Source organism: Teleopsis dalmanni, chromosome 2, assembly GCF_002237135.1.
Source record: "Teleopsis dalmanni isolate 2A chromosome 2, ASM223713v2, whole genome shotgun sequence".
NCBI classification, from domain to species: Eukaryota; Metazoa; Arthropoda; class Insecta; order Diptera; family Diopsidae; genus Teleopsis; species Teleopsis dalmanni.
Genome location: NC_051847.1, coordinates 215,542,950 through 215,557,820, shown reverse-complemented (window position 1 = coordinate 215,557,820; position 14,871 = coordinate 215,542,950). Strand labels below are relative to the sequence as shown.

At 29.5% G+C, this 14,871-nt stretch overlaps 3 protein-coding genes and 1 pseudogene across 4 annotated transcripts in view; 3 read left to right on the top strand and 1 right to left on the bottom strand.

Moving 5' to 3' along the window:
* The first annotated feature begins 234 nt into the window (after positions 1–234).
* Positions 235–3,017, top strand: LOC119681375 (guanine nucleotide-binding protein-like 3 homolog). Its single transcript, XM_038094548.1, has 6 exons — positions 235–339; positions 397–743; positions 802–1,337; positions 1,407–1,660; positions 2,275–2,712; positions 2,769–3,017. Exons 1-6 carry the CDS (start codon positions 318–320, stop codon positions 2,942–2,944), a joined length of 1,773 nt encoding a protein of 590 aa, XP_037950476.1. The 5' UTR covers positions 235–317; the 3' UTR covers positions 2,945–3,017.
* A 58-nt stretch (positions 3,018–3,075) lies between these two features.
* Positions 3,076–7,159, top strand: LOC119681374 (protein sneaky-like). Of its 2 annotated transcripts, XM_038094546.1 has the most exons (10): positions 3,076–3,368; positions 3,427–3,546; positions 3,602–4,244; positions 5,146–5,267; positions 5,322–5,452; positions 5,532–5,750; positions 5,809–5,936; positions 5,992–6,235; positions 6,297–6,387; positions 6,451–7,159. In XM_038094546.1, exons 1-10 carry the CDS (start codon positions 3,146–3,148, stop codon positions 7,140–7,142), a joined length of 2,613 nt encoding a protein of 870 aa, XP_037950474.1. In that variant the 5' UTR covers positions 3,076–3,145; the 3' UTR covers positions 7,143–7,159. The 2 variants fall into 2 exon arrangements, with proteins under 2 accessions (XP_037950474.1, XP_037950475.1); XM_038094547.1 differs by lacking the exon at positions 3,076–3,368 and having other exon boundaries at positions 3,434–3,546; positions 3,621–4,244.
* Positions 7,160–7,433: 274 nt separating this feature from the next.
* Positions 7,434–7,494, top strand: LOC119686618 (annotated as a pseudogene).
* A 5,882-nt stretch (positions 7,495–13,376) lies between these two features.
* Positions 13,377–14,871, bottom strand: part of LOC119676720 (mothers against decapentaplegic homolog 6-like) — a 1,867-nt gene continuing 372 nt past the window's right edge. Inside the window, exons 2-3 of the mRNA XM_038087976.1 lie at positions 14,566–14,716; positions 13,377–14,496 (exon numbers count right to left, since the gene is read on the bottom strand). Coding sequence (XP_037943904.1) covers positions 14,328–14,496; positions 14,566–14,716 — 320 coding nt within the window. The 3' untranslated portion in view covers positions 13,377–14,327. The remainder of the gene's footprint in view (positions 14,497–14,565; positions 14,717–14,871) is intronic.

Sequence of the window (14,871 nt, the reverse complement as noted above, 5' to 3'; positions counted from 1 at the left end):
GTGATATTCTTTATTACAACAGGAAATTAAATATTCGTTCACTTGCATACATAACTTTTTAAGATATTAATATTAGTTTAAATATTTTAGTATTAATTTGCATATTAATATATATCAATGCAACGAGTTGCTACAATTATTTTTTCATGAATTCAGTGCATTGTGTCAGCTCATTGTGAAATACCTTCTCAATGAATTCGCCTCTGTTTCGTTTCCAAGTTGTTCATATAGCAGCGCTGTTATTAACTGTAGGTCCAGCTTCACGTGTTTTAAATTTCGTTAGTCTATTCGCTTGGTTGTGCTTATTTTTCAGAAAAATGGCTTTAAAACGTTTAAAAAGTACATACATTTTATCATACACATAAAAAGCGGTATATAATATATATTTCTTTATAGCAAAAAAATCAAAACGCCAGACAGGACGGTTGAAGCACAAAATTGAGAAAAAAGTACGTGAACACAATAGAAAGATACGTCGCGAGGCTAAGAAGAATCCCAAAAAAGGCAGTAAAAAACAGAAGTTGATACAGATACCAAACATATGTCCATTTAAAGAAGATATACTTAAGGATGTGGAAGAGGCTAAGAAGCGTCAGGAAGAAGAACGACAAAAGCGACGTGAAGCCTATAAACAAGAGCGTGACCAAAACAAATTTAAAACATTGGAAGCACTTGCGGGCGATGCCGATATGCGTGGTAACGTGCACTCAGTTTTTCATGAAAACGATCAAATAGTTGATGAAGTAAGTGAAAACTTAAAACACGCTTTTTAATATATTTAACATAATTTTATTTCTATAGAAACAGTATAAAAGTGCTAGCACAAAGGAGCAATCTTTAAAGCAATATTTTAAGGAATTCAAAAAGGTGTTAGAAAATGCTGATGTTGTTTTGGAGGTGGTAGATGCTCGTGATCCACTTGGTACACGCTGTAATGAGGTAGAACGTGCTGTGCGTGCAGCAACAGGCAACAAACGCCTTGTGCTTGTTTTAAATAAAGCAGATTTAGTGCCTAAAGAAAATCTAAATAATTGGTTAAAATATTTCCGTCGTTTGGGACCTGTAACAGCTTTTAAAGCATCCACACAAGATCAGACCTCGAAATTGGGACGTCGAAAACTGCATCAGATGAAGACCGATAAAGCTATGCAAGGATCAGTTTGTGTTGGCGCTGAATTATTAATGTCTATGCTTGGAAATTATTGTAGAAATAAGGGTATCAAAACATCAATTCGTGTTGGTGTTGTAGGTATTCCAAATGTAGGCAAGAGTTCTATTATAAATTCATTAACACGCGGCAAAACTTGCTCCGTTGGCTGCACACCGGGTGTTACAAAGTAAGTTACGCCTGTTTCTTTCTAATTATATGCTTAATTATACTAATAAATTTATATATTTTTTATTAGGGCTATGCAAGAAGTTGAACTGGATTCAAAAATAAAACTTATAGATTGCCCGGGTATTGTGTTTGCAAACTCTTCCAAAACTGATATACCAGTCGTCCTCAAGAATGCTCAACGCGTTGGAGATGTTAAAGATCCTTTCACCATAGCAGAAAGTGTTTTGAAACGTGCTAGTAAAGAATATTTTTGCAAATTATATGATTTAACTGGCTACGACACCTTTGAGGAATTCTTCGCCAAAAAAGCTGCACGTATGGGTAAGTGATTGACTTCTTTATGTTGGTGTTGAGCCTTTTCCGAGTTAGTGCATCTCGGCACTTTTGCTCTTTGATAGCTGGGGGGGTTTCTGCAGAGTTCCACCTATCTCACTGAATAATTTGTATGTTCCTCATAAGCTTCGTCATTATTCAATGACTGATCAAAGAAAAGAAAATGATTGTTTGGGAACAAGTGTTGACTGAGGATGTATGGGAAAAAATAGGTTTATCATAGGAATTGCTTCGGGACTTACGTTCAATTGTTCTTAGTAGCCATAATCATCCTCCTAAAACATTCTTTAACCGTTTTTTTTAAGACTATGCTATTTCGTATCAATTTATGCTTAGCTTAATATTTAATAATATTTATAAATTAATTATATTTAATATTTATAAATTTAAATGATAACTCATGCAGTAGTGTCATCCTACTTCTTTTTTAATACAGTAGTGTCACACAAATGAGAACCACTTGGTATATACATTTTAGTTTGATAAGATTATTGCACCTTTTAACTTAAGCATCAAATAGGAATTCTGCTCTCTAACTTAATGTTTAGTATCCCTCAATTCATATTATACAACAACACAATAATACCAATATTTCTTTAAAGGTAAATTCTTGAAAAAAGGAGTACCGGACGTTGTAGCAGCTGCTCGTAGTGTTCTCAATGATTGGAATACAGGAAAAATAAAATATTGTACTCAACCACCAGAAATTCATAGTACAAATGATGTACACGTAAGCGCTTCAATAGTCCATGAAGAAGCCAGGGAATTTGATGTGGATAACTTTGAAGCTATGGAAACAGATATTCTTGATAATTGCGATGTTAAACTGGAAGATGTAATGGAAATTGCCACAGCGGGTCCTGTTGAATATAAACCGCCAATGGATGACGATGACGACGATGATGATGATGATGGTGAAAAAGTCGAAGACACGCAAAAAACCATTATTGATGAAAAGGAACTACCAAATAAAAGCAGAAAGAGAAAGATGGATGAAAGTGAAAAAAAAGAAAAACCTGATCCAGCTATGAGCTTAAAAGGTAATAGCTTACAATTTAAAAATTTTGCTTTTAATATTAAAGAGTATATTTTCTAGGTAATCAAACTATCAACAAAAATATCAAACAGAATTTGAAAAAGAAGAAGAAACAAAATGTGCGTAATGAGAAAAAGGTTTCACATATATCCGACGTCCTGGATAACTTCAGCCTAAACACTGCGCATGATAATGACGATAAATATGATTTTGATGAAGACTACGTCATAGAGTAGTAAATTTGGGTTTCGTCTTCATTATAGCTGTAAATTGTTGATAGAATTAATAAATTTAAGTTTAATCAAAAATTATATTTGTTTATAAATTTTTAAAACACAATAATTTATTGTAGAAATCATAAATAAAGCATATATTTTTTAAACGTCATAATATTTTTTAAATAAAAAAGAAATTTTGTTAGTTATAATATCCTTACGATGAGTTATGGATGCTGTCGTTCATTTTGCCGCAAGTGTTGTGTTCCATGTTACTGTATCTTGTGGGGACGCGATGAAAAAACTTGGCTTTGTACTCGCTATATCAGTGGCTTTCTTATAGCCTTACTTATATCAACGGTCTTCTGGTATTATACGATAGCGAATTTGTGTGTATCATGGGAACTCAATTTCATACTACTTGCCGTATGCATTACTTTTACAGGTGAGTAGCACAAAACGAGGTTTACTTGGCAATAAATGCTTTACAAATGATTTTTCAGTTTTTGGTTTCATATTTAATAAAGGCATACGTTGCATTCTATTTCTGTTGGTTATAAGCATATTTGGGAGCTCTGGTCGGACGTACTTACGCGCACTATGTTTCGCAACTGTTTTATCAGGTAATAGAAAGGGTTTAAAATGCAATAATCCCGTTTATATAAAACACTCTAACAGGTCCTATTGAAAATTTAAGTTTAAATGGTGGAGAAATAGTACGGGTGTACACTTGTGCCAATATACTGACTTATAATTTGACGAAAACTCGTCTGGATTTGATAACGAAACCCTTTCAAAGGGTTTTATATAATATTCGAGAAGATGCTGCAGAAATAAATAAAACATTTGGTGAAGTGCGGGAGTTCATGTATCCCGTGCACAATGAAATAGAGAGCGATGATGAAACTTGGGTACCAAATGAAAATGATACTTACAAACCGATAGAGATTCCTGAAAACACTTCCAAAGCAGAATTCATACAAGATAGATATACAAATAAATTTCGAAAACGTTGCTATCATCAAATGGGGAAGAGTAAGGATCGCTGCCAAATGGCGTTTAGGGAAGCATTGTTGAAGTGTGAGGAAAAAATCCCTTTTTTAGTGAGAACGCTACTTTGTTGGCCTTTTAAAGTGGACTTCGTTTGTAATATAAATATATTTTCCAGTCTTGAGACGGTATGCGATCCTACTGATGCCATACCCAGAGATTTTGGTAAAAATTATGTAGTGTTAAATGAAACGGAAAATGAACTCTTTAATAATAGTAAAATGGAAGTTAACTACACTATTCATTACAATGAAATACCGCCAGGTTTTAAGTAAGTTTTATAGACTATAACATATTACATATAGACTGTAACATAATTATGTTACTTCATAATCTTCACTTCAATAATTTAAATATAACTAAGAGAAAAATATTCTTTTATCACTATATATATCAAACATTATTATTAATGAAAATTAAGTATAGAATACTGTATAGATACTTTCATTTAGGTGGTCTATTGTTCATTTGTTTTACTCGATCAATAAGCTTTTAATGAACTTATGCATGTTTGACGGTTTTTTATTGTTCCATATGTTATAAGTAGCAACCAGTCTGTTCCTCAGATGGATAAGTGTGCTGCTACCCAGTTTATGGCATTCACAGAGAATATGCAATGACGCTTCAACATTCATTTCACAAAAGAAGCAAATACTGATCTCTAAAAAGCTCATTTTGTTAAGATAGTAGGTACTTCAGTTTCTTCTCAAACTTCTCAGTCTCAATACATCTGAATTCGGATTAATCGTTGGTTTTCTAACTACCATCCTTCAAAGATGGGACGGAACTTATCATTTAACAAGCAGGTTCCATCCCCAGTTAATATTCTCAGATCATCTGTGTAAATTAGATCATACAGTTTGCTTCAAAGAACAGAATTGGTAAGACATATCTTCTACATACATCTATGTTTAGTAATAGTTGAAGACCCTTCATCGAGAGTAGAAGAAAAGCTTTAAAAAAATTATGCACTTTTGTTTTTATATACTTTTATCCACAGTTATTTTAAAAGAAAGGTTTTTTCCAGTAAACATTATAAATCGATCTTGCATCTCATTTGAGTTTTATCTATCGTTTTATTGGATCTGTCGATATTAAAGTACTTCAAAGAACACATACATACTATAAAGATCATATGAATAATTATCTAACTTTTGGTTTTCTAATTTTAGTACCGCAGATGAAATGGGAGAAAAAATTTATAAAGAATATACGAGAAAGAAACAGATATTTTCTACAATTATAGCTGTGCAAGAGAAACTATTACTGTACTTCTTTATTGTTTTAGTTATAGGTAATCAGACCATTGTAATTCTGATATTTCCAATATTAATATTTTTTATCGCAGGATCCATTAAATATCGTAAAAAATTTTTGAATGATATTGACTCTGATAATATATACATAAATGATTATTTTTTGCATATTGACGAGCGAAGAAGAAAACTGGGTAAACGAACTATTTTACCATTAAAAAAAGTAAGAGAGAAAAAGTTTCTTTAAAACCTATTGTGGCTCTGTGACTCACGTGTATAATATATAATTCACACATTTTCAGAGAGAGAGAAATAAATTGGTCGATACTAACAATATCTGCAATCGTACAAAAGAAGAAAAAAAATCGGCTAAATACCATATTTTACGCCTTTCCGTTGAAATAATCATAGGATTATTTTTCATCTTGTTAGATTACATTATCGTGGTTCTATTGAAAATAGTTCGAATGGAATCCGAAACTACCTATACACAGGAAGGAGAACACACAATAACGTTCAGTGTAAGACCTTTTGACAATTATTTACTAAGTATACATCGAAATGAATAAACATTTTTAGATTGAGGGTACTGGTCTCATGGCACGTTTATTGCAGAAAACGATGCGTAATTTTAATATACATGAGCGAGTACGAACACAGCTTTCGAACAAAGAATGTCTACCTCTTCCGAATCAGCTGGATGACAGGTAATTTTTGTTCTTATCGATGGTTTTAAACTCTTTCTATACTCTATTTTCACAGCTTTTACATGAAAATGGGAATTTTGTATTCGTCCATTATTATTTTAACAAGCAAAAGTACGGCTATTCTAAGACTACGTCACATGATTTGTGCTTATTTCTATCGCAAGCGAGAGAAGCAACGTACTCTCTATTTGTATAATTCGTTACTAAGAGAACGACGAAACCAATTTAAAAAGATGCTTAGAGAGGCCCAAAACAATGCGGCTAAAAATGAGCTACGTAACAAATTGAATATATTCCTGGTAAATATACCCTTTAATAATAAAATAATTCAACTTAGATGACTTATGTCTTTTGGTATAGAAATTACGTGCTGCTTATCCAAATAGTTTTAAGTTCTTGAAGAATTGTCAATATGCACGTTTCAAGTGCCTAATTTGTGAAGAACGTGAAGGTACTTATATAAGCTACTTCTGTTCTACATATCTAAAAACAAAGATTTTTTAATATTCCACAGATGATCTCTTCGTATTCTGTCCTAATACCAAATGTAACGTCACGTATTGTCGCGACTGCTGGGAAGACATGCCCGATTTTTGCTTACTTTGCAGAGAAAGAATTAAAGAGACGAAAATTAATAATTTTGATCAGTTCTTTGAAGAGGTTAATATGTACGATATGTTTTATGAGCCATATGTGCTTGGAACCGATAAATCGGAGCCGGAAACAGATAAGGATGAAAAAGAAAAAGGAAAGAATGTTGGCATAGTTTCAAAATTAAAGAACTTATGTCGTAAAAGTCAAAAGAAATCTAAAGATGATAAAATAGATAAAAAGGACAAAGTAAATACTTCACCTGAAAATAAAAAATCTGGCAAAAAGAAAAAAGTAGATTCTAAATCAAAAGATAATAAAACTGATGAAAAAAATAAACCCAATACTATAAACAAAGATGACAAAACTCTTTTTGCAAAGAGCAGAATAGATCCTATATTGAAAGACGATAAGACTGAAAAACAGAGCAAGGTGGATCCTTCACCAAAACTGGAAGACAAAAAACACAAAACTGAAACTGTTGAAGACACACAGCAAAAAACCGTTGGCAAAAGCGCGTTATCCACCTTTAAGGTAGATAAACAAAATTATAGTTCCATTTACGATGCAGATGATGAATATGACGATACAGATACCGAATCTGATTTCGGTTAAAAAGAACTGACAATACTTAGACAGCATTTTAGATATTTAACTACTTTCGAGAAGTCCACAAACGAATATTTTTATTAAACGTTTTTAAAAATGTTTAATTTATATTGTTGAAATATTTTTTTTAAATTGGATTTTTTTATTTATATTTTTGATGTACTTTAACTACTCCCACTTTTTCAAAATAAATAAATAAGCTCAATATCCAGCGTTCTTTTTTTGAGTTTTTAATATACTCATATTTGTATAATAAACAGGATTTCTGAGAATATAAAACTCAGTATTAGAAAACTAGTTACTGCTTCGGCAGAACATATACTAAAATTGGAACGATACAGAGAAGATTAGCATGGCCTAAAATGGATCTCAGCCGAGAGAGGTCGCTACTGGAGTGACAATCGAGGTAACCGTCAGGCAAAACAGCTGGTTCATCCATATAGTTATGGCAAGGCATCCCTCCTCAGCAGATCAGATTTGAGGTTGCTGGTGGGATATTTAACGGGTCACCATGGACTGCGTTATCACATTAACAAAATAGGTCTGTCCGAAGAGATGGAGTGTCGACTCTGCTTAGAAGCAGACGAGACTACGAGTCACATTCTCTGTGACTGCCCAGCCTTGATCTGGGCAAGGAGGAAATCACTGGGAGGAGAGCTGCTCTCTCCTTCTGACATTAGGAGGTCCTCAACGGACGACATTCTGGCCTTCATTCGGAAAGCGGAATGTCTTCTGTTCAATTAGGGTCAGTTACGGCACAAAAGATCAATCTGGTCGCAGTGCTCTGCTCCAGTGGGAGCTAGTACCCTGTTTATTTCTATTCTATTCTATTCTATTAGAAAACTATATAGTATTAAGTCAGCATAACTAATATTCAAATGCTTGTTTTGTATCGCATGGATGTAGCACATCAAAGACGTTAACGTGACTGTTTATCACGTATGTCCCGAATCCGAAAACTTCGTGCAAAGAAATTCGCATAAAGTTTCCTATAAGCAATCTACTTCTTTATTAGTTATCAAAAGCAGATTGCTTAAGCAGAATTCCTCCACACAGATGCAGTATCCTTTTCAAGACCATGGGTGCATAGCAAAAATACTTTCAACAGACCTGTGCCTAACATCTTCCGTGCAACAAGCACTGTCTTAGCGTAATTGAGATCACGGTATACCTATGTGCTAAACAGTATTGTGTGCTCTAACTGCAGTTTTATACACCCATGATGTTGGCTGGCTATCGGTTTGCATGACTTAATGCACATCAACTTAAGTCCAATTGAATCTGTCCCTTTAAAGTGCCTAGGTTTTTTCGCCTTACCTGAGGTTTGCTTCGATTCAAATACCACCTATTCACAATCTACTCTTGTTCCCGAAAAATCTTCACCGCTTCACACATCCTTTACCCAACCATGTCATAATCCATGTATATATATTTGTAATTGTAATATAAAAGGTTATGTTATCTGCCATATAGATTTTCTACATAGCTTACATGATTCACATGATTTGTTCAGTCGTTTCTTTTTAAAAAATGAAAACAAAATATATAAATTTTATCTTTTGAAATTTTATTGTACAAAATTTCTTAAAACTTAACAATAGAATTACAGTGGTTTTTGTATTTGTATTTCATAATTAGTTTGTTGCTATTTTATTTAAAATTAATTTTTTATATTAAATTTAGAATTTGAATTTGTCGCTGTATAAAGTTTACTATTTATTTTCAATAAATAAAATACATAAAATTAGATTTGTTATATTATAAAAGATTTATATGCAAAGTGCGTTGGTCCCTATATACAAAAATGTATATGTGTATATATATTGTGTATATGTTAACCAACGAAGTGCATATAAACGTAAACAACATATACAATTTTATATAATTTGCAGGTGGTATTTACAAAAATTCGTCTAGTTTTTATTTCTATATTAAATAACGATAGAGGCAAAATTTGCAATTAGCATTAGAAATTAATTGTAGAATAAATTAAATTACTATTACATTTGGTTTTAACTAGAGTGACTAACACAGTGCGTGGTGTTAGGCTTGCTTATTGTATTGACAGTGAACCCACCAATTAATTTAATTTAATTAATTATTAATTTTTGCCTTTTTCCAGAGCATTTAACATTTTCAAGAGATTTGCCAATCGATGTTCACTTCAATTTGCACTTCTACTGATTTTACTGACTTTGTTTCCGTGGTTTTTCTAAATTAATTAATTAAAGCTTATATAAATTTAAGTTGCTTCTCTTAGGATTGAGCTGATTGAGCTGATTGGGCACAATAGCATTAAGTAGGCACACATAATTTTTATTGAAATCTGTTAAAAGTGAAATTGGCCAAAATAGCAAAATACATTAAGACTGAAAAGTTTTCGGAAATTCTCATTTAAAATTCGCGCGCTGTATATTTTTCGATATTTTAAGTTTATGTAGTTTGGCAGCACTGTCCTTATTCTACTATGCCCAATATGAGCGCGATCTGTCAGACAGTTCGTTTACGGCAGCTGTTGAAACAGTTCACCTCGAGTAGTGCGTTGCGAATGTCTTCGACGGTCTTACGACCGTCCTGAAAGGCTTTGTACCACTCATAAACTTGAGTTTTCGATAAAACTGATTCCCCATAAGCCTTTTGTAGCATTCGCAACGATTCTGCACACGAAATTCGTTCGAAACACAAAATTTGATGCAAACTCTTTGTTCAATATTTTTTTCCATTGTTTTTTTCGCAACGCACTACTGAGGTGAACTGGTTTCAACAGCTGCCGTAAACGAACTGTCTGACAGATCGCGCTCATTTTTGGCATAGTAATTGTCCTCAATTGCTGCCAAACTACATAAACTTAAAATATCGAAAAATATACAGCGCGCGAATTTTAAATGAGAATTTCCGAAAACTTTTCGGTCTTAATGTACTTTCTTTCCTAATCATTGGTTAAGATGAGAGTGATATTTATTCTTATTTTGAAAAACGTTCAAATTTTTAGAAATAAAAATACAAAATATAAAACATAATTATTAATTTAAAACTCGCACAATTAAAATTTTCATTCTAAAGGAATGTATGGCATGAGAAATTAATTTAAAAATTTATTTTAAAATTATTTATTTACATTAGGCTATATAAGAAAATACTACTTGTGTCACATTTTAAATTTCGATTTATATTCATAAATTATTTTAAAACAAATTATTTGTTTGATATTTCATAATCTCAATTATGCATTTCCATATCACAGAAACGCATATGAGTCGTCTTAGATATAGACTATCAAAAGTATTAATCACATCCGATGAAAATGACGGTGAGGCTTCCGTTGATGAGTATATATGTAAATGTTCGCGACAAGGTTAAATGACTAGAATATTATTAAATATTATTATTATTTATTACTACGAGTAATAATTAAGATTGTTATTTAAATAAAGTTTTAAAGAAAATAAAAATATTAGAATTAAATATGAATATAACGTATGTGTCCAGTTTACTGGATCGGTTAATATCGAAGTTATAGAATTAATGACTTATGAACATAAGATTTGATTTGATTAGTAGGAATAATAATAATTAAGATTAAAAAAAAATTAAAAAGTAAAAGAGTAGAAAAGGTAAATGTGACAAAGGTTTATAAAAGTTAATGATTAACTAATATCAAACGGTAAACGATACATATAAACATAAAATTACAAAATGTTCGAAATATGATCATTTTACAACGCGTTCAGTTCTCAACAAATAAACTGTTTTAAAATAAAATATTTTTTTTTATAAAAATAAAATGGTTTTTTATAACAATAAAATATTTTTTTTTATAGAAATAATATAAAATTTTTTTTTTATAAAAATAATATAAAATATTTTTTCTATAAAAATAATATAAAATATTTTTTCTATAAAAATAATATTAAATATTTTTTTTATATAAATAATATAAAATATTTTTTTTATATAAATAATATAAAATAATATTTTTTTTTAAAAATAATACAATATATTTTTTTTATAAAAATAATATAAAATTATTTTTTTTATAAAAATAATATAAAATATTTTTTTATATAAAAATTATGTAAAATATATATTTTTTATAAAATTAAAAAAATATATTTTTTTTTAAATTAATACAAAAATATATTTTTTTTTATAAAAATTATATAAAGTATATATTTTTTTAATAAAAAATAAAATATTTTGATTTTTATAAAAATAAAAATATCAAAAATAAAAATGTGTTTACAATTTTGTTACTATTTTCCTTCACAATTTTTTAATTTATACAATTTGTACTGCACTTATGAAAAAAAACTAATTTTTATTTAATATTAAATAAAATAATTATTTTTTACAACTAAGCACTTATTTCTTTGGATTACATAAAAAAAATTACTAAGTTTTAAAAATAAACAAAATAAATAGTATTAAAAAATAAATATAAATGCATTTTTTTATTTTGGTCTTTTGTGGTGGTTTATAATTTTTAAATGTTCCATTTAAGTTTTGTTTGTGTTTATTATTAATGTAATATAATTTATCATTTCAATTTGTTTTATTGAAAATAGTGAAATGTATTTTTTATACTTGGAGATATACAATATTTAATAACATTTTTTCAATTAACAATTTTATATCTTAAGACTATTTTATATCTTGAAGATATTTCTCTTCAAATAGAAAAATTATTACTTTTAGCAATATTTCTTTCGACTAAAGTAGAATTATTTTATTGCAAATTAGATTACTTAAAAAGGGTGGAGTAATACGAATATTTAGGTAACTTTGAGGGCTTCTATATTGACATTAGCACTAATGAAACGTTTAAAAATTTAGAAAAACGCATATAGTAACTTCTTCCAATATTACTACATTAATACAATTATATGAAAATTTTTAAAATATAGTTGTTATAAACTTTTCTGCAAAAAAAAATTATTTTTATCTACATTATAAATTAATTGAATATTACTTAATATATTTCTTTTAGCTTCAGTTTTACTGTCGTCTAAATAATTAAAGAAAACAAAAGATAAGTTAAAAAAATCTGAGTAGAAAAACTTATTAATAATTAAAACAATTTTTAATATATTAAAAATTTAATTAAATTTGCTAATAGAGATTTTTGATAAGTTTTTCAAATCAGAAATTGGAAAATTTCAACTTTTGAACATTTCCAAAAAAAAAAAAAAATAATATTAAAAAAAATTCAAGAAAGTTAATTAATTTCGTATTTATTAATATTAATAAAATATAGATAAAAATATACGAGTAAAAACAACTTTGATGAGACAGAAAAATTTATAACTCTTTTAACAATTTTATAGCTCAGCAATATTGAATTTTGATTGTTTTACTAGCCAAAGGATAAAGTTATATATATATATGTATATAACACCTTTCAAAAATTATTAAAAAAAATTTTATAAATTATTTTTATGTCCATACAAAAATAATAGTAATTGAGAATTAGTATCAATAAGAAAACTAAAGGGGAAGATTTAATTATATATCCTGAACTGCTATAGCGTCTTTTGGTTTGGTGAAAACCAATTGAATTTTATTGCTTGACGTTTGTTTACAGTACAACCATTAAGGAATGCTATTGCATTTATTTGTGTGCGAAGTATTTGGTGATCGGATTGAAATCGTATGTTTGCGCTTTTTTGCTGTTTTGCTTTATATGTAGTCTGTTCTAACAAATTACTTCTATGTTCTGCTATATACGTTCGATAGGTATATGCAAACTAATTAAGCCTTATTAAAGGGTTTTCCTATTTCGTGGTCTTCATTTGTTATAATGATATATGTCAACATAAACGTATAATATATGTTTAGTTTTACTTATGCATTCAGTCATCACTAGGCATTATTTTTCTGTTACTCAAATAATAGTGTTTATGTGAACAATCCTCGAAGTTCTGCAATTAAACATCAGTTCGGTTAAGATATTGCTAGCTATATGCCGACAAGTCTTGAAAAATTACTTTAAAAGTATTTGTTAGTACAATATCTCCCGAGGGGGCATTTTAATGATGTTGTGTTTCACACCTAATGGCAAGATCTCAACAATATATTATTATAAAAATTTAAGATCTTCATCACAAGTATATTTCATTTACGTTTAGTTTTGAAGCCTTAAACGGGATAACTCTGTATTAACACAACATAAAAAATTGTTAACAGTTCAGTTGAATAGATACATATATAGATAGATAAATAAATATATACATATATCTCCAAGTAGACATTTCAAATTTAAATTTTATACATTTCTGTTTTACAATATTATTCAATTAATTTGCACTCAGTTAAAGCTTTAAATAAACTTCTGTCCAGCAGTATTTTCTTTCACCTTAACCATATTTAATCATATTATCGTTCACTGTACCTACAAAATATATCTTCTGTGTTTTTTGTTTTGTGTGTTTTGTTGAATGTGTATATCATAAGCTCAATTTCTCCTTTTGTTAACAAACAAAAAAAAAAAAACATAATAATAAATAAAAAATACAATAAAATAAAAAAATAAAATAAAAACTATTAGCATACAAACTATACTTAAACTCTATGTTCGATCACAGGTTTTCGTTTAAAATTAATTTATTTTCGATGCTGCTTCCCGTTTAATTAATCGCAAATCATTCATATTTGCAAGGCAATTTACTATTTTTGTTTATGCAGTTTTAAGTCTTTGTGTTTAAAATTTGTGTTTTTGTTGTTGTTACTGTGGATATTGTTGCTATCATATTGTTGTTCCGACGACCTCCAACATATTTTGATTAATTTGACGAATGTGTTATGAATTTTTCTTATGGCTTGTCGATGCCTGTCTTTCTTATAATAATAATTTACACTTTTCCATAAATCATCGAATACAGGCAAGTAATTAAAAACATTTTCTTCCTCATTCTTCTCAGTTCTTTCCTGACTATTTCTATATTCCCTAATTTCATTAAATTGTCCAATGCTTATATTGGTTGTTGATGTTGTACATTTATATCGTCTATCTTCTTTCACATTAACATTAGTTAGACAATTGGAGTCAGCAGCACTCCACTGGGTTGCGTAGCTATGCTCAAGCGTACTTAACTTGTACATACAATTATCATCACAGACATTATCAATTGCTATTTGAGTTTCAGTATCCTTGCCACATTTATTCTGGCCTCCATTCATGTTAATTAGTTTTTGTCACCGTTGCGTTGGTAATAATACCTCGAACCAACATGGGCAGTTTGTTACATCCTGACGTTTGTATTTATCACCCCAACCTTTGCCAAAACTTATTTGCATACCGTATGGATCCTTAGGTCCTAATTGAGCACCAGGAAAATGCGAGGGATATTTAAGTGTTTGAGCCCTGAAATACAAATAATTTATAGTTAAAACATTTTATTTTCAATCAGATTTGAGAACACAATGCACATACCTTTCACTGTCGAAGGCTTTAAGGCAGTACCCAGGCAATATTTTACAAACACAATGCCAATTTTCGCTTAAGGTTGGAGAATTTACAAATATTGGTAACATTGAACGATTATACAACCAAATGCTGCCATTTTCCTTACTTAATGTTACACCTGGAATATAAGAGAATATTCAGAATGAAAAACTACATTTATTTATTTATTACTATCTTAACGAAACCTAATGATATATTATATAAAATAATTCAGATCTAGCTATAGAAACATTTTAATTGTGCCAAATAAAGGTAAATTAAAGAGTGAATCTA